A 20,247-nucleotide genomic window follows, 5' to 3' on the forward strand; every position below is an offset into this window, starting at 1 on the left:
ATGGGTTTTTCCGGCTAGGTAAAAGCAGAAACCCAAGCCTGCTGACAAGGCCCATATGGTGGACCAAATGACTAGCAATCACACAAGATACCTGGCTCCACTGGAAGTGGAAGATCCTGGGGGCAGGTGCTGTAGGTGAGAGAGGCTGGAGCGGTAGAGGGGTTGGTTCCCCAGAGTGGAAGGTGCCCCACTCCAGGGGTTGGTAGTGTTCAGCCTGGGTGCAGACCTAGCCCCAGACAGTGAGGGCTTGCTGTAGGGGGCAAAGGCCTGATGGGCTCCAAAGACAATGGTGGTCCTGTGGGGGGTCTGAGAGACAGGGTATGAGGGGAGGTTGGTCATGGAGTGGCGATAGCGGCCTGACACAGGGCCAGTTCCGCTGCCACTGAGGCACTGGTGGCAAGAGCAGACGACTCCCGTGTGGCCCAGTGGGGCAATGACGGTGGTCACCGGGTACGGGAGCCCTGCTTGGCGCCGCACGCTACGGCAGAAGCTCGAAGTCTTGTTGGTCTGCGTGTGGGTGGCAGAGTTGACAGTGTAGTTGTACCCCAGGGGAGCCAAGTCCACGAGCTGGTTGCCCCTGGCCACCTGCTGCTCCACATAGTCACAGACGCTGGCTTCATAGGCTATCCAGGAGCCATCGTCACTCAGCCACTCCCAGACAATACCGCGGCCCGCAGCTGAATGCTGGGGAAACAGATGCCTCCGCACGGCCCGCATGGTGCCTGTTTAAAAGGAAAGTTACGGGTAAACCAGTAATCTTCCAGCACCCCAAAACAAAGGGCATTTCAACATTCTTTTTTCTATAACCAAAATAAACAACTTTGATCACTGTGTATATACCACTGTGCTGTTACTTGATCCAGAAGCTGACATCAGTATTCTTTCCAAATTTTGGGGTAATGAGCAGAGAACTCTCCAAAGGTCAAGAACCATGGCCCAAAGGAGTCAAGAGGCAGAGGGTTATCAGCACTCTTGGGCAGAAGAGGGGTATGTTGGAAGCTTAGGTCAAAGGACTCCTGCGGCTCAGACTGAACGAGGCTTTTAAAAATCTAATAATGAAACTTCTGCATCCTAATTTAAAAAAAAAAAAAAACTGGAAACAAAAAAGTATAAAGAAAATTAAACCACCCATCATCCAACCACCAAGAGAAAAGCACACAATTTATATTAAATTTCTTCCCATCTAGTCTTCTAGGCACACACACTTAAGTAGTTGAAATCACCATACTGAAAACATCTCCTGCTATTATCACATACTATGCCATAAGCTTTACCTACGTGTGTAAAACTCATACCATCCCTTAGACTTCTCAAGTCATAACTGTTGGGCAACGCCCTGCAGCCAGCTTACAGTCTTAATAAAGCAAGCCTGAAGATGAAAGAGAAAAGAACATTTGGGCCACGCTTCTGTTATCACTTGCCCAAAGAGGGGTTCTTGCTATTACCTTCTAGCTTGGTCTCTGAACTTCAGCCCTGGCCTCCTCCCCACCCCTTTCATCCATAGTAGCCAGAGGAATATTCTGAAACCCCAAATCAGATCAGGTCACTCCTCTGCCCAAAACCTGCCAATGGCTCCCCCTTTCAGAACAGTAGTTCCTTCTCGAGACTGAAAAGCTCTGCAGGACCCGCCCCCGCCCACCCTCCTTCAGGGCTGTCTTCAGTCTCTTCGCAGCACCCGAGCCACTCAAGCAAGCTCTCCCAACAGCTTACACCCTCCTCCCGCACCGGCTGCTCTTTCCTCCTTAGCATCTATTGTTATCCCACACAGCGCACGTTTTATGTCCTCTGTATCTCATCTGCTGGCTTTCTACGCTGACAGCCAACGCTGTGACAGCAAGACTTGTGTCTGCGTCAGACTGGTTAGGAGCCATAGGGCTGACAGGGAACAGAGCAGGTTTCTCAACCTTGGCACTATCGACATTTTGGGTCGGTGTTGTGGGGGCTGTCCTGTGCACCGTAGGATGTTTAGCAGCATCCCTGGCCTCTACCCACTAGATGCCAAGAGCACCCCTCCCACCAAGTCATGACAATAAAAATGACTCCAAACATTGCCAAATGTCCCCTGGTGGGAGGAAGGGAGTAAAACCACCCAGAGTAAAAGTACCGCTGGATTAGCGGGCCAGGCACAGCTCTGGGAGGACACTGATGGCCCCATTCTCTGTAATACTCATTATGGATTAAAAAAAACAAAAGCAAAAACAAACATGACTGCGCAGAGAAGTGAAGGCCTCTGCCCAGGTCACACAGCTACTTAGCAGTGAAGCCTGAATTCACCACCAGGCCCTCGTGACTACAGCAGAGCACTGCCTTCACGACAGACTGCCCAGCCACCAGACTCAAGTCCTCGCGCATGACGTCAGCAAAATGGGAGACAAGAGGGCAGGGGCTGAGGTGGCTTCCATGACGTGCTCCCACAGCACCCTCTACTACTCTACTACTAAGAGGTGTATCTACCAGCACCCGCCTCCCGATCCTGCGTGTTTCAGGGCAGGGACAGAGCTGTGATTTACTTCTGTAGCCCTGTACCCCCAACACCTAGCACAGCAGCCCGCCCAAAGCAGGAGCTCAGATATATGCTAAAGGGTCTTACCAGTGTCTTGGCGAAACTGCGTCCAGCTGGGGAGGTCGATGATATAAGGGGCCAGTGAGGGGTCAGCCTGGCCTAAGGGAATGCTGTGGGCCAAGCTCCCCAGCCCGAAGCGCTGCCCCTTCTGCTGGACAAACTGCTGCTCAATGTAGCTACAGACAGTGGCGCTATAGGGGTGCCAGGTACTCAGCTCGTCCTGCCATTCCCACACAGCCACTGCCATGGGGCTGGTGTACACCTGAGCCAGGGAGGGGCTTGGGGCCATGGCCATCTTTCTCCAAGACTCCCTCTGCTTTCCCACACAGCTTCAGACCACTCTGGGCTGGAGCCTGAGGTTCATTGCTCAGCGTCTCCCGCAGACCTGTAAACAGGACAGACACAAGGGCACATCAATACCCCTGCCAGAGCCAGTGTTTAGATCAGTCAATGGCAAATCGATGCAACCTCTTCCACTCCTCACTCCGACACCAACTGAGGCAAACCAATCATTTCCATTCTGTCCCATCTGGCTCCAAGTGCCCAGGCACAGCACTGCCTCCTCTCTGATGTTCAGGAAGACGTAGTAGAGTTTAGGTGCTCCTCATTAGCCCAGTTCTACCTGTTTCCAATAATTTCCCTTTGACCCAACTACTTAGCATATACTGCATTTATACTGTATGTATTTTCATGAGTCACCCCAAATCTGTGGAAGGAGGAGGCTATCACAATTCCTTGTACTGTGTTAAGGACTTTTTAAAGACAGTTTGTTTATAACATTTATATTAACACTCCCTATGTTACAAACCAGGATTGGAGCAAGATCTATTAACAACCTGTGTTATGCAGATGACACAACCTTGCTTGCTCAAAGTGAAGAGGACTTGAAGGACTTACTGATGAAGACCAAAGACTACAGCCTTCAGTATGAATTAAACCTTAACGTAAAGAAAACGAAAATCCTCACAACTGGGCCAATAAGCACCACCACGATAAACAGAAAAGGCTGAAGTTGCCGAGGATTTCACTTCACCTGGATCCACCATCAACTGCCACAGAAGCAGTGGTCAAGAAACCAAACAATGCATTGAATTGGGTACATCTGCTACAAAAGACCCATAAAGTGGTAAAAAGCAAAAACACCACTTTGAGGACTAAGGTGCACCTGACCCAAGCCATGGTATTTTCTATCGCCTCATGTGCATACGAAAGCTGGACAATCAATAAAGAAGACTGAAGAATTGATGCCTCTGAGTTATGGTGTCGGCAAAGAATACTGAATATACCATGGACTGACAGAAGAATGAACAAGTAAGTCTGTCTTGGAAGAAGTACAGCCAGAATGTTCCTTAGAAGCAAGGATGGCGAAACTTCGTCTTACGTCCTTTGTACTTCTTATCAGAAGAGACCAGTCCCTGGAGAAGGACATCATGCTTGGTAACGTAGGAGGGGAGCAAAAAACAGGAAGACCGTCAACAAGATGGACTGACACGGTGCTTACAACAATGAGCTCAAGCATAACAACAACTGTGAGGATGGCGCAGGACTAGGCAATTTTTCCTTCCACTGTACACAGGGTTGCTATGAGTTGGAACTGACTCCAAGGCACCCAACGACAATCTTTTTCCAGAGATTTCCCTTTGAACCAACTATTTAGTATATGCATTTATACTATACGTATTTTCGCAAGTGCCCCCCAAATCTTCTGTGGAATAAGGCTTTCATGATCCTTTATACCTGTATAAGGACTTTTCAAACAACGTTTGTTTGTGAGATATATGTTATCCCTCCCTGTGTTACAGATGGAGTCCCTAGGTGGTGGAAACAGTTAATGCAAACTTGGCTGCTAACCAAAAGGTTGATAGTTCAAGTCCACCCAGAGGCACCTTAGAAGGTAGGTCTGACGATCTACTTCCAAAATAATCAGACGTTAAAAACCCTGTGGAGCACGGTTCTACTCTGATGCTCATGGGGTCACCCTGAGTCAAAATCAACTTGACGATAATTGGTTTTCATGTTACAGATGACAAAAATGTGTCTCAGAAAGGTCCAGGGACTAAATGACATACAGGGGCATCAATGGCAAAACCGGGACTCCAACTACAGATTCTGGCTCTTTCCGTGTCTCCAGGCTCCCCCCAGAAGCATCACTAGACATGAAGAGAGCCCCACATAAACATTAAAATCCCCAGAGTGCTGAAGCCCCCACTCCCCGGCCTTCTCAAGCCTCTCTTCGCCCCACCCCTGCGCCTGGGCCGTGCTGAGCAGCTGTCAGGCCCAGAGAACTCCGCCACATCCGGGCCTCCCACTCACCTTCTGGGGCTTTCTTCCATCCACTCCAGCCCTACTCCTCTTCCCTTAGTAAATTCTCCTCATCCTTCGGGTCAAGCCTGTGTCATCCAGGGAGGCCTTCCCTGGCCACCTGTCACATGACCTCACAGTACTCTTCACGTCTCCACTGCACTGATCAGATCTGTCATGACCACATACACGTCTGAGTATGATGACTGTTCCATGTCTTTCTGCCCCACCAGACTGGAAGCACCATGAGGGCAGCAACCTAGGAGTCTGTCTCACGGCTGCACCTCCAGCACCCAGTGAGGACCTGACACGTAGTAAATGTTCTATACATATGAGTTCAAAACATGGCTGAATGAACGTGGAAGAGGATTCTGCTATGAGCCTGCAGCAGCGGGAATGGGGAAAGAGGTTTTACCATGGCAGCACCCCCAGAACACTAGCTGAGAAGGGACTAACGTTAGAGACAAAAACCAAACATACTTATCTCACTAAAGCTAATGGACTGACAAGGTTCAAGGAGGTCCACTGACTTATTCAAGGTCACACGTATCCTAAGTGGCAGCAAACCCAGATCAATCTGGTTCTAACACCTATTTTCTTAGAGAGGAAGGCTTACCCTGAACTCTACTTTGGGCTCTACTTTCAGGATCCTCTTAAACCAAGGGAAAGAGGAAGGGAGAGAAGACTCTGCACCCCAAGCTCTAAGCACCTGCAGTTGTTCCAGCATGTCCACGCACAACCCTGGTGCTGACAGGGTTCCCACTCATCATCTCTTCTGAATCCCACACATCAAATTTTACCCCCATTTTGCAGATGTAGAAACAGATCCAGGCAGCTGGAGTGACTCGCTATGGTCACACGGCTAATAAAAAGGCTGGAACTCCAGGCTCTGCTGCCCCTTCCCCTGTGCTGCACCATCATGGTTTCAGCGAGAAAGCCAAGACCACATGCCCCAGAAGGAAGGTAGAGCTGGGACTGTGGTTCTTGTTAGTGGCCTTCGAGTCCATTCTGACTCATGGCTACTCCAGGTGTGCAGAGTAGAACTGCTCCATAGGGTTTTCAAGGCTGTGACCTTTCAGAAGCAGACCGCCAGGCTTGCCTTCCGAGGCGCCTCTGGGAGGTTTTGAACTGCCAACCTTTCGGGTAGTAGTTGGACGCTTAACTGTTTACACCACCCAGGGACTCCTGAAGTGGCACACAAAAATGGAATAGGCACTAACACTCCTGAAACATTTGCTGTAACATCTGATAAAGTTACTTAGCTCTCCAAGCTTACTTTCTTCCATTTTAAAAATGGAGATAGCAACAGCTTTCCTAAGTTCTTTTCACTGGAATTAAGAGACAGGTATATATAAAGCACCCAGCACAGCACCAGGCATACAGCACATCTTCAACAAATCTTGGTCCCCTTTTTTTCCCTCAACCCAAGAACCTACCCATACCTCACCCCTCATCACTGAGGAGTGGTGGCAAAGGGTGGTACTGAACTGCACCCAGCATGAGAATCTAGGAGATGAGTCAGGTCTGCAGTAAGGCTGGGCACACCATGGGTGCCAGGCCTGCCCTGAGCTGCTAATTCCTCTTTGAAGGCCCTAGAGGATTAGATCTGGGATGCCCTTGGGATGGATGGCTGGTGTAGCTCAGTACCAGCAATTAGAAGCCTCTATAACCATTCTTTTTTTTTTTATAACCATATGCAGGTACAAATCACAGGACTGGTTTCAAAACCAATTACTCCTGAGTCCTGACAAGCCTTCTGCCAGGTGTCACTCATCTCTCAGGCAGTCGGGGCTTCCCACATCACCCGCACATGTGCTATGTTCCAGCATGTCGACACATCCCTAGATGAACAAACTCACAGAACTCTGACAACAACCTGAAAAATACAGTCAAGAACTTCAGCTAAAGCTTTACATGAAAGCATTCAACCTTCACGGACCGAGGGCTCCCCACGGTCCAGGCCCTGTCAGGGTGCTAGGGACCCAGAAATGAGGAAGACACGGCACACAGCCCCTCCATGACTGGCCGCTGTCCCCACTCATACCAAGCCCTACACTCTTTGTATCTTATGGCCAGCAACATCAAATTCTCAAAAAAAAAAACACTAAACCAGGTGCCACCTAGTGGGCTCCGACTCACGGCAACCCCATGTATGTTTAGAGTAGAACTGTGTCCATAGGCCTTTCAAGGTCTGATTTTTCAGACACAGATCACCAAACCTTTCTTCTGAGGCACCTCTGAGGGGACTTGAGCCACCAATCTTCTGGTTAGCAGCCAAGCACATAACTGTACCACCCAAGGATTCCATCAAATCTTAGCAAGTCTCCAAACATTCTGAGCCATTTCCCACTTCCCAGCCACTGATCCTGCTGGTGCATATGTCCAGATGCCCATCCTGCTCTCTCCACCCAGGCCACCAAGCAAACATGGCCACCTTTCCAGATTCAACCACAGCACCCCCTCTTCTGAGCCCTCTGACCCAACCCCTCACCGGAAAGGGCTGACTCCCCTCCTGTGTGTCTTTACCACATACTACATCTATCTCAACATGACTGCATGTATTGGCTTCCATGTCTGTCTCCCCAGAGCAACAGGAACTCTCTGAGGTCAGAGCTACAGTTCCGCAAACACCTACTATCCCAGAGGGTCTACAACAGCAGAGGACAAGGAAAGGAGAACTTTCTGCTCCAGAGGTATGGGAGCAAATCTGAGGCAATGCCCAGAAACTCCCACTGGCAGTCTACTTGAACACAGCAATTATGGGCAATCAGGTGGCCGTGTCGACGTAGCCCTTCTCAGCAACAACCTCAGCCATCATTCAACAGCAGTTCACAAACCTAATTTGTTTCAGCTCCTAATTATGGGGCTACTTAGGGTATTTTTTGTTTTAAAAAATTATGATAAAAATGCTCGTCATTAGTCTTCTTGTTGCTGTGAGCTATCCAGCTGATTCTGAGTCATAGTGACCCTACAGGACAGAGCTGAACTACGCCATGGTGTTTCCTAGGCTGTGATCTTTACAGGAGCAGATCGCCAGGTCTTTCCCTCCCACAGAGTGATGGGTGGGTTCAAACTGCCGATCTTTGGGTTAGCAGCCAAGTGCTTAACCACTGTGACACCAGGGCTCCTTGTCAGTAGTCTTAAGGAAATGCATATCAAAACCACAATAAGACACCACTTCACACCCACTGGGATGGCTATTATCAGAAAACAGAAAATAACGAGTGCTGGTGAGGATTTGGAGAAATTGGAACACATGTGCCCTACTAGTAAGGATGTAAAAAGGTGCAGACCTGCTGTGGGGAACAGTGTCGTGGTTCTCAAAAAGTTAAACAAAGAACTACCATATGACCCAGGAATTCCACTCCCCTGGATATACCCAAAACTTGAAAACAGGGGCTCAAACAGAAACTTGTACACCAATGTTCACTGTACCACTATTGACAATAGCCAAAAGGTTGAAACAACCCAAGTAAGTGTCCATCAACAGATGGACACAATGGAATATTATTCAGTCATAAAGAGAAGTGAAGTTCTGATACATGCTACAACACAGATGAACCCTGAAAACATTATGCTGAGTGAAATAAGTCAGGCACAAAAGAACAAATTTGTAGGATCCTGGAGTATCTAGAATAGGCAAATGCATAGAGACCAAAATTTATTAGTGGTTACCAGGGGCTAGGGGGAAGGTAATGGGGAGCTATTGCTTAAGAGGAACGGAGTTTCTGTTCGGGGTGATGAAAAACTTTTGAAAACGGACAGTGGCGATGGTTGTACAACATGGTGAATGATATAACTGATGTAGCTAAATTGTACACTTAAAAATGGTTAAAATACCAATGACTACCCTGACAGGAAACACAACAGAGAACCCCTGAGGGAGCAGAACAGTGGCATGCACACCCCAAATTCTCATAAAAAGTCCAGACTTAATGGTCTGACTGAGACTAGAATGACCCTGGAGGTCATGGTCCCCAGACCTTCCTTTAGCCCAAGACAGGAACCATTCCCAAAGCCAGCTCTTCAGACAGGGGTTGGACTGGACTATGGAAAAGACAGTGGGTACTGGTGAAGAATGAGCTTCTTGGATCAAGTCAGTACAAGACTATGTTGGCATCTCCTGTCTACAGGGGCATGAGAAGGTAGAAGGGGTCAGAAGCTGGCTGAATGGACCCAAAAAGAGAGAGTGGAAGGAAGAAGTGTGCTGTCTCATTATGGGGAGAGTAATTAGGCGTATATATCAAGGTGTTTATAAATTTGTATGAGCCTGACTTGATTTGTAAACTTTCACTTAAAGCACAATAAATTTTTTTTTTAAAAAAGGTAATACTAAATCTACATGTTCTGAATCTCCAAAATCATTCTTTAAAGTATTTACCACGATAGCTTTAAAATTTTTGAAATAAAAACTTTGCTTAAAAAAAAAAAAAGGTTAAAATAGCAAATACTTTGTTATATATTTTCACCACAATAAAATTTTTAAAGGGTAAAAAATAGTTACAATGGCAAATGTTTTATTTTATCACAATAAATTTTTATCATCACTATCGGCTGGGGATAAAAGTCTCAACCTGGAAGCAACCTAAACAAGGAAACGCTAAATAAACTATGGACATCCTAATGATAGAATAAAAATGTTCACAAAGGGATTAAGGACCTACGATAATGCTCATGAAAAATTAAAAATACAGATACAGAATTGCACACACATTCTGCTCTCATGCGGCTGTGTGTGCCATTTACCGAGCGCCCTTTACCACGTGGCACGCACTCTGCTTGGTGATTTTGCCAGCCACCTCTCTCAAACCTTCATGACAACCCCGAAAGACAGGGACTATTCCTAGTCTTACAGATGAGGGAACTAAGTCCAAAAACATTAAGCATTTACCCAAGATCAGGCAACCAGTCTGTCAAAATATAAGGCCCATGTTCTATCTTACATAAGCCAGTTTATAAGGCAGGAAGGGACAACACTGAAATGTTATTTGGGGTGGTGGAATTATGGGTAACTCTATACTTTGAAAAGCTCTACAATGTTTGTATTACTTTTTATGATCAGGCCAAGTTTTCGTTTTTTTTTAATCAATGACCTTGACCAGCTTTCCTGTGTATCCTCCTAGCAGCTTTAGCTGGAAACCCCTGTCCAAGCACTGCACTGCTGAGGCACAAGGGAAAATGCTGTTATTTTATCTGCAAGGCACTTTCACTGAAACAAAAAAAAATTGCATGTACCTACGAATCTTTCTATCCTCAGAGGATTTAGATAAGCTTTAAACAAGGTATGAGCTGGCAGAAGAAGCTGAGTGAAATTCATCCTGCCTAACTGCGAGCTTCCAAGTGGGCAAGCCCACACGAATGGCTCCCACTACAGCTGGCAGCCTCTGGGAAGAAGCGTCTGATTTGAAATTAGTACGCAGCCAGGGCTACGGTGGCAAATCACTTACAACTGCCAGCGTGTGAGAAATCCGTTTCATCCCTCCAAAGCCTACCAAAATGTTTAACACTGGGGCCTCCCTCTCCCCTGGCCTGAGTGGAGCAGGAGCCTGCCCGGTGGACGCCTCCTTCTGCTCACACCTGAATGCTGTAGCAAGGAGGGCATACTGGCTCTGCGAGGGACACCTCCACTCAGTCTCCCACGTGCTTGGTGACCTGGGGACAGTCATTTTCCCTTCTCTAGACTACTTCTCAGGCGGCTGCATTGGTTTTCTAACTTTTTATAAGGAGCAGAAAGCTTTTCCAAATTTGACATCTGCTGCCCATCAATATGCAAAACACAGAATAGTGGGGTGCTCTTCCTGACACAGAAGTGGGCCTCCATTCCTACCTCTCAAGAGGCCCATGGAGCTGCTGTGCGTAACAGGAGAGTTCTGGGGAGCCTGGATTGGAGACCAGGGAGACCAAGTGACTTCTAAAGCCTCTTCCAGCTCCAGCTCCACAAATACGTCTGGCATCATTGCTCAGTTCCCTTCGGACCTCTCTGTGGGCTGAATCTCCCAAACTCACTCAACTCACCTCACTCTTTAAGTCCCACTTCCTAAGCTGCCTCTCTTACTGACCCTTTCCAAGATGGATGGGCCTGAAATGCCACACCCCATCAGCTGACACTATGAGCAAGACCTATAACTAGAACATGACCTTCAAAGACTTCTTACAGTACAGTCGGAAAGTGAAATCCTGTGCACAAGCATATCAAAAAAAGTTCTACTTGCTAGGAAAAAAAAAAATTTTTTTTTTTTTTTTAGTTAAAAGCAATGAATACTATTTTTTGCTTAACAAATCAGTAAAAAAAAAATTATACGGAGACTTCATACTACTGGGAAGGTTAAAATCTTTTCAGAAAACCATTTGGTTATATATATCAAATGAGTATCAAGAGGTTTAAAAATGTTCACTTTCATCCAGTAATCAAGAACCTATCTTAGTAAGACAGGTTCTTAAGAAAAACTTCTGAGAAACCCCAAGAGTATGGCCCCTGGACACTCCTTCAGATCAGTAACAAAGTCACTCCTGAGGTTCACCCTTCAGCCAAAGATTAGACAGGCCCATAAAACAAAAAGACTAAAGGTGCACAAAAGCTCAGGGGCAAGGACTAGAAGGCAGGAGAGACAGGAAAGCTGATAATAGGGAACCCAAGATCAAGAACAGACAGTGTTGACACGTCGTGGGGCTGTTAACCAATGTCATAAAACGTGCACTATTTAATAAGAAACGTTTGTTCTGTAAACCTTCATCCAAAGTACAATTAAAAAAAAGAATACAGAATTCTGGGAAATAAAAAAAAGTGATTACATAAATAAAAAAATACATAAAAGTAAAAAAAAAATTCTACATAAAAATATTTGCCACGGCTTTATCTCAGCTATGTAAAAGAAATGCATAGAGAAAACTCAAATGAAATATTAACAATAGCAGCCTTTGATTGGAGAAACTATAGAGATCTTTTGTTCTACTTCCCTATATATCTGAACTCTTCACATTTTCTAAAGTAAGAAAGCATTACTTTTGTTATCAGAAAAATTTCTTTCAAATGCCAAACATTTTTAGAAGATCATAAATATAAGCCAAACCACCACCACTGTGCCTTACTATCATTACTTTAAATGGCTGCTACTACCCTGGTGGGATTTCACTTAGTAACAGGCTTTGTCAAAGTATCATGGCACCGCCTTGCCGACACATAACCCCCTCCCCGAGTTTCAAGAAAATGCCTAGAACAGACTATCCAGGTGCCTAAATTTTTTAAATAGCAATAGTCCTGTGAGAACTGCAAGATGGGGCTTTTGTCTTTATAAGAGATCATTCAAGCCAGTGCCACCCAGCTGTTACTAGGTCTCTAAGAGATGAAAGGAAACCAACACACCATTTATTCCTTGCACACCAGACAGCTGGAAGGGAGGCGCAATGCCTCTTCTGTTTGGTGCCTGACTTGAGCCCTCCAGGGGCAGGCCTCCAAATGGCTCTCAGAAAGCCGCAGGGCAGCCAAGTGCAGGCCTCAGCAACATGAGAGTTCCTTGTGGGCACCCTCCATCACCAGCATCAAGAACCGGCTGCTCCTTCTTCAGGAAAAGCGACCTGATGACCCACAGCTAATCAGAGGGCTGAGCCCTGGTCTACAGGTCCACCCAGGGGCCAAAATGGGGGGCTAGTGAAGCTGTGACAGATGTAGTAATAACAGTGATGGCTACCATCTGAGAGCTTACTAGGCGCCACCGTTACACCGAGTCCTTCATAAGCGTTCTCAGTGAATCCTCCCAGTCCTGGGAGGTAGATATTAAACTCATTTTCCACACGAGTGTACAAATGAGGCAAAAGAAGGTAAGCGACTTGGTTGAGAATGCACAGGGACTAAGTAAACCCAAATTTGTTTCTAACATCCTTGTGTTTACCACCAACACAAAAGGGGTAAAACAGTGCTAAACAAATCAGCCCGTAGATGTGTTCTGCTTGGCCTACACGAACCTTTTTTGATTTGCTTGGTTTTAACTGAGTCAACGTTTAAAAATTGATACATTCACCATCAAAAAAAAAAAAAAAAAGATTTCCACCTTCTCTTGAAGAAAACATGGCAACATTTATAGGTCTGGCCTAGATTAGATCCATTATCCACCCAGCAAAAACTGGGCAAGACCAGAGCAATGGCTGATCTGTTCTCTTCAGGTCACCAGTCACCACTACTCTCAACTGCTGAGGTTGGCAAATTTTTCATGTTAAGAGCCTGAAAGTAAGTATTTCAGGCTTTGCTGACCATGCAGTTTCTGTCACAACTACTCAGCTCTGCCACTGTAGCAAGAAAGCAGCCACTAACAATGTATAAACTAATGGGTATGACTGTGTTCCAATAAAACTTTGTTAACAAAAACAGTGGGCTGGATTTGGCCAGTGGACCAGTTTGCTGACCCCAGCCCTCCTGCCGCCCCAACATCTATCACTGTTCTTCCACTTAGTTGAGAAATACTTCCCTGAATTTGCCTACCAATAAGCAAGAGAGAGCTTATGCCTCTGGCCAGCCTCACCAATGACATGCCCTGCCCTCTGCAGACATGTCAGTCTTTGCCCAATACCTGACGATGACGCGCATCCAATAGCACAGCAGGTAAAGTGTTGTCAGGGCCTACCTCCTGGGGTTCTAACTGCTTCTCAGAACCACACCAGGTGCTGATATCCTTCTCTGCATCAGCAAGTCAGGCCCTGGTCTACCTCTCCTCCTTCTCCCCCTGAATCCTCTCATCTCTTCCCATGGCTTCAATAACTTCCTGCTTGCCAATCCTAAAACCTTCTTCATGCCTGAGCTCCTCAGACCCTCCACTCCAGCCATACAGACCTCCATGCAGTGCCTAGAATTGGCCAGGCTGTTTCACGCCCTTCGTAACACACTCAGAATGTTTATCCTCACTTGTCTACTTACTCATCTCTTAATTCCTGCCTTGGGACTCTGCCTGTAAAATCTTTCCTACATTGTTAGAAAAGAAATGGTCACTTCTAACAATCAGTGCCCAGGTGCTATCTGAGTGTAAGTATGTGTCTGTCCCTTACACTAGAGTGTAAGCACCTTCAAGGCAAAAATTATGTCCAGGAAAAGACTTTTTTAAACAAGACACAAAACGCCAACTACGAATGAAAAAAAATTAATTTTACTACGTCAAAATTAAGAATGCTTGATGATCAAGACTCCTTTTAAAAGTGTGAAAAGACAAGTCACAAGTAGGGAGAACATATTCACAACACATATGAAGGATTAAAATCAAGAACACATAAAGAATTCCTACAAATCAACTTAGTTAAAAAACACAAGTTCACAGAAAAAGTGGCAAAAACATGAACAAATATTTTCCCAGAAAACACAATGGCTAATAAACACATAAAGAAATGTTCAACATCAGTGTTAAGGGACAAAGAAATCAAGATCCCAAAGACTCCATTTATACCCATTCCAAAAAATAAGTCTATCAATACCAAGTGTTGCCAAGGATGTGGAGCAACTGGAAGGCCCACACGCTGCTGTTGGTGGGAGTATAAACTGGTACAACCACTTCAGAAAACAGTTTGGCAATATCTACTAATGTTGGACATCTATTTACCTTATGACCCAGCAATGCCATCACTAAGTTAATATTCAATATTAACTCTTACACTTGTAATACAGGAGACCTGTACAAATATGTTCAGAGCAGTATGCTCTCAACAGCAAAAACCTGGGAACAACTAACTGCCTATCAATGGCCGATCAGATGAATAACCTCGGGTGAATTCACACTGATGGATACTACTAGGTGGTCAAAACAAATGAGCCACATGACACGATGATATGCAATAATATGGGTAAATCTTAGTAATGTAATACACACAGCTATGACAAAACTATATAGAAAATGAAGGGATGCTTGCTACCTCAGGACTAGAAAGGGAAGAAAAACCAAATGATTAGATGGTTACTTCTGTTTCAAGATCCTAACTTTTGTTAGTAGCTGGATCCCGGGAGCTTAGTACATTATTAAAAATAACATATGAAATGAATCAGCGAATGTTATGTTATACATATTTTTACATCAATAGCAACAACAAAAATAAAAGCTAAATAAGTGAAAGCAGGCCAAACATGGACACTGATGAGTTTATTAACCTGATTCTAAGTACCTCAGGTAAAAATTAAAACAAACACAAGAGAGACTGACTCCAAGCACCAAGCACAAGCCCGGCACAAAGAATTTCATAAGCGTTTGTGGAACAAATGAATGACTTTTCTCCCCAGCCCAGGGCTCCATTTCTTGTTGGACCCTTAGGAACCTATGACATGTCTGAAGCCAAATTCATCTTCCTTTTTTAATTCGCCTTCTCCTCCTGGATTCCCAGGCTCCACTCTGCCTCATGCAGCTAGGAGAAAAATCTGGGATTCTTTTTCCTCTTCAACATTCTCCACTATAGCCCATCAGCTACCAAGGCCTGCTCACTCCTCCCTTCAGCAGCTCCCCCTGCCCTCACTGCTAACATTTGGTTGGGATCTTCATGTCTTTCACCTTGATAAATACTTCATCCCAACTGGCTTCTCCATCTCCTGTCTCTCCTTTAGTCCATCTCAGGTATCAGGCCATGACTGGCCCTGCCTCTTCCACACCTCCCTCTGGACCTCCAGAATAAAATTCAAACTACTTAGGTTGACATTCAAAGCCCATAATAACCTGGTCCCTCCCTACCCACCTATATTTGCCAGAGTTACTTCCCTTCAATAACCTCTCTCATCTACACCTCCCTTCCCCAATCCCTCCAAAAGCATTTAAGTGATAACTTTCTCCCCCATATACTTCCAGCATTTCCCCACCTCCACGTCTCTGCTTTACCCAGAATCCCATCTACTTAACAACCCAGCCTCAACTTACCTATACTTTCAAAACCCAATTTAAACAGCACCTTGATGAGTGCAACAGAAAGTAGCTACCCCCTTAAAACTTGCACAGCACTGTCTTTCCTCTACATTTCTCCATTTTATCTCTTCAACTAGCCTATAGCAACCTGAGGGTAAAACCTCACGTCTACCTCCCACTACCAGAAGCTGGCATGGTATAAGGAGATAGTCAAGAAGATAGGTGAAAGAATGGCAAAAGGAATCACAAGGCTTAAAAGCAAAGAGATTAATCTAATCCAATGTATGCCACACTTTCCAGCCAGGGTGCTCTTTTAAAACGCCCATCGTGTTCTGCTCAAAATCCTTTCGCTCCCCAGAGCAATGGCATGGCTTACAAAACCCTCCATATTCAGCCCCCTGCCTCCCTTTCCAGCTTCCTGTGCCCTGCACCCACCCTTTGTTGTTCCAGCCACACTGCACTTCTTACAGTGCCTGTGTCTAACAATTTCACGACTTCGTCTACCCCGAAGCCCAGCCACGCTGTTTCTCCACACTTCCAAAATCCTACTGCCCCTTCCCAACCCACCTCAGCTATCAGCCCCTACAGTAAGTCTTCCTGGCTCTCTCTTCTCCCTCTTCCCTTCCTGGATCAATCTGAGGCCTCTGCCTGGTGCTTCCCCTGCACCTCAACAGGTATCACACTGACAACACTGTTGTGGCTGTCGTTTGTCTATCTCTTCCACCCAACAATGAGCTCCCACAGGGCAGAGATCTTGTTTCTCATCATTGTACCCCCAGCACTGAGAACATGGCTTGATAGAAAGGAGGCACCCACTAAAGGTTATGTGACAAAGAAAATTTTCCAGTTCAAATATAGAAATCGTGATTCCGTCCTTCATCCCATTAAGTATGTCTTAAAGTGGAAATCATGTGGAAAGCATCCTCTAAGACTGGCTAAACTGGAGAAGCAATTAGCAAGAAGCCACTTTAATTTATCTGAGTCAGCTGGCAATCAACAATCAACTTCCCAAGGCTCACTTTTCATCCTGGAGCCCTCAAATTCCACCCTCTTCAGTCCCTACCTTCTCTGTTGAAAATGAAATTGTGAAGGCAGCAAAATGAAGTCGCCATGGCTCTCACCTTTTCTCTAAGGAGAGCTGGCACAAACTCCCTTCTTGATGGAGACACCAGATCGTTAGCAGGAATAACTTGTTTGAGTTCCCATCTTGATATAAAAAGCAAACAACAAAAAACAGGCAAATGTGAAAGGCTTGCTGACTCTGCGACACACATTCCAAGGCACCTTTGCCGGTAAGAAAGGAGAGATCAGGTTTTAAATTGAGAAACAGCAGTTAGTGAAAACGAACGCACAGATGCTGGATCCGTGTGCTGCAGCTCGGGAAAAGGACAAACCATCAGATTTCCCAACTCAGCCTGGGCAGAGCAAGAAGGTACAGTAGTCTCCCTCCACCCACTCAACAGTCAAGGGCATAGTTCAATACACACACACACACACACACGCTTTTATACCTGCTTGTATCCAACCAAAAAAAAAAAAAAAAAAACTGTTGCCATCGAGTCGATTCCAACTCACAGCGACCCTACACAACAGAGGAGAACTGCCCCATAGTTTCCAAGGAGTGCCTGGTGAACTCAAACTGATGACTTTTTGGTTAGCAGCCGTAGCTCTTAACCACTACACCACCAGGGTTTCTGAGCCCTTGAATAAACGAGGACCAAACCCACTGCCGTCGAGTTGATTCCGATTCATAGCGACCCTACCTACAGGACAGAGTAGAACTGCCTTACAGAGTTTCCAAGGAGCACCTGGTAGATTCAAACTGCAGACCTTTTGGTTAGCAGGCGTAGCTTTTAACCACTACGCCACCAGGGTTTCCAGCCCTTGCTTAGAAGGCCTAAAAGGATTTCATAACCCCGTCTACAGTGCAGACATCCAGGAAGTCAACACACCAGATGGTAAAAGTTTGGCCATGGTCACAAAGCAAATGAATAAGAGGCTTACTTAACCTGATGGCTCAAGTAAGGCCTGATTTTGGCTACCAGAAATTCTACTTTCCAGAATTCTAGAGGGGCTAGGATAGCATGCAGAAATATTTTGAGTTTTCTTTTAATTCATGGTCCAAGAGTCTGTACACACCCTATGTCTACAGCTGTGGGCGCTAAGGGAAGTGGAACCTGTGTGGAAGGCAGCAGCAGACAGAGAAAGGAAGGATGAAAAAGAATAGCTCCAGAAAAAGGAAGAGTCTTTTAAATCCTCTTCAGCATAGTTTACAGATCACCCAAAAGCGACCAGGAAACAGCTTCCGGGAAAGAGAACCCCACTTGAGAGGAGGGAAACTGAGTTACGAAGTAAAGTCTTCCAAAGCACAACCCCGGGTCCCAGTTAGTCCTTCACCTGGCGGCAGACCTCATACCCTAATCAGGTAGCCCGGTGGCAATGCCACCACCTCCTCCAGGTCCTAGCGGAAAAGGGCGCACGTCTCCCGACGGACTCCAACTCTTAGGGTCTGTGCCCCTCCCCCTGCAGCCTTTCAGCTTCTAACTAAGCGTTCACCCTCCTCCCCGGCACCCAGTCCTGTCCTAAGCCCCTAGCGCCTCCCAGTTCCCCCAACTTCCGCCTCTGGGACCCCCAGCCCGGAGGCCAGTCCTCCCAGCCCCAGACCCTCACCCCCAGGGCTCCGGGACCCCAGCACAGCCCTTCCTCACTCCCACGCCTCCCCCTTCCGGTCCCAGCTCGGCTCAGTCTCCCCCCGCCCCTGGGACCCCAACCCAGGCGACGGGCAGACGACCTGCCCGTCCCTCTCACCAAAGCTGAGGCGGGAGAGGAGGACAGGTTGAGGGGAACGCTGGCGCTCGCGCTGGGACTCCGGCTTCACCTGGGCAGCACTCCAGTTAAGGATCCGACTCTGAGGAGACAGCTAGAGTGAAACTCGGCGTCGCAGCTTCCGAGCGCTCTGTACGCATGCCCACGACGCGCGGTCTTCTGGGAAATGTAGTTCCGGCGGGACAGCGGGCACAGGGATGAAAGCAATTCGCACCTGTGCAGGTCTAAACTCACTCTTCACCTATTCACTTGTGACTTCTTTAATTCACTGACTCGTTCGAAAGAATTTGTTTTGTTTTTTACCAGTACTATATGATGCCAGGCCCTGTGCTGACTAAAAAAAAAATATTGGAGGTTAAATGGTCAAAGTTCGTTTCTCTCCTGGGAGAACTTCCTATCTTGTTGGAGAGACAGACACTTAAACACACAACTACAATCTAGGGCGATAAATGCTGTGATAAAGAAGTGGAAGCCAGAAAGAGGTGTGCCTAACTTTGGGTGGGGGTTGGTAGTCACGAAGATTCACAAAGGAGATGACCTCTGAGGTGGATTTTGAAGTAGGTGGATTTTGATGTGCAAAGGAAGAGAGATATGAAAGTTCTTGACACATTCAGGAACCAGTGAAAAGTTTCAAAGTTCCCTGTGGCCCTAAGGTAAAAGCAGAGGGCTGGAGAGGAGGGGGAGGAAGGAGACAATGGGTTAAGTGTGGCAGGCTATGAATATGGAGAGAGGGCTGAGTAAGATCATGATGGACTTTAAAAGTCATGCAAGGAATTTGGGCAACTGGAGCCAATGGAAATATTTAATCGGGAATGAAAGGGTCAGCAGTGCAGTTTAGAAAGATGCCCTGTGTGGTAAGCGGAGGATCTATTGGCGAGGAGGAGAAAGGAGGTGGGGAGACCAGAGGCTATTGCCATAGTCCTGACAGAAGATAATAAGGCCTGAAACCAGGCTGGTGGCTTAATCTCTTGAGATCACACACCTCCTTTGAAAAACTAAAGAAAGCGACTCTCAGAAAAAAGCTCAAATGTGAATGTTTACATCCATAGACCATTTCGCAAGCCCTTTCAGGAAACGCAGGGTCTTTGGAATCTTGGGCTGGCTACATGCAGTTAAGTATCTTTACATGACCTAATGTACTCCTACCTTATCAGGAATTTAACACAGATTCAGACTGCTGGAGAAGGAGGAAGAAACCTTGCCTCTCATTCAGCTTAAAAGCTTCATTTTATAAAAGAGGAAACTGAAGCCCAGAAGGGGGGAGTAGCCTGCCCAAGGTTAGTGAAGAAAGAATCTGCAGCAGCCCCAGTCTCTGGTTCCTAGGCCAGGACCTTTTACAGCCTGAGAGCTGCCTTAGAGGACACAGACCTTGGGTCTGGGGAGGCCCCAATGTCAGATTTACACAATTACTCTCAGAGCATAATTCATGGAAAAATGGAGGGTGGCACTCTACCTGTGATTTATACTAGGTACCTGCAGTGTCTATATTAGGACGAAAACTTCTCACTTCCCCTTGGAGAGCCTCAGTTCTCTCAACTGTAACCATCTATAACATTTCTAAAGTACTTAGTATGTACGTGGCATGCATCACCTCATTGAATCCTCTCAATGAAGTAGGTACTATCATTATCGTCCATTATAAAGACTACAGTACCGAGGCACAGGGCTTAAGTAGTGTCTCTAAGATCATACAGT

General features: G+C 46.3%; 1 protein-coding gene across 6 annotated transcripts in view; it reads right to left on the reverse strand.

The window, feature by feature from the left end:
- Window positions 1-18,669, reverse strand: part of DTX2 (deltex E3 ubiquitin ligase 2) — a 49,137-nt gene extending 30,468 nt beyond the window's left edge. For 2 of the 6 annotated variants that reach the window (XM_049903569.1, XM_049903564.1), the window contains exons 1-4: window positions 18,535-18,669; window positions 16,848-16,932; window positions 2,591-2,948; window positions 92-722 (exon numbers count right to left, since the gene is read on the reverse strand). In XM_049903569.1, coding sequence (XP_049759526.1) covers window positions 92-722; window positions 2,591-2,858 — 899 coding nt within the window. In that variant the 5' untranslated portion in view covers window positions 2,859-2,948; window positions 16,848-16,932; window positions 18,535-18,669. Of the gene's footprint in view, window positions 1-91; window positions 723-2,590; window positions 2,949-16,847; window positions 16,933-18,142; window positions 18,273-18,534 lie in introns of those variants that run through there. The other 4 variants (XM_049903566.1, XM_049903565.1, XM_049903568.1 and 1 more) reach the window with 4 other exon arrangements.
- Between the last annotated feature and the right edge of the window lie 1,578 nt (window positions 18,670-20,247).

Source organism: Elephas maximus, chromosome 12, assembly GCF_024166365.1.
Source record: "Elephas maximus indicus isolate mEleMax1 chromosome 12, mEleMax1 primary haplotype, whole genome shotgun sequence".
NCBI classification, from domain to species: domain Eukaryota; kingdom Metazoa; phylum Chordata; class Mammalia; order Proboscidea; family Elephantidae; genus Elephas; species Elephas maximus.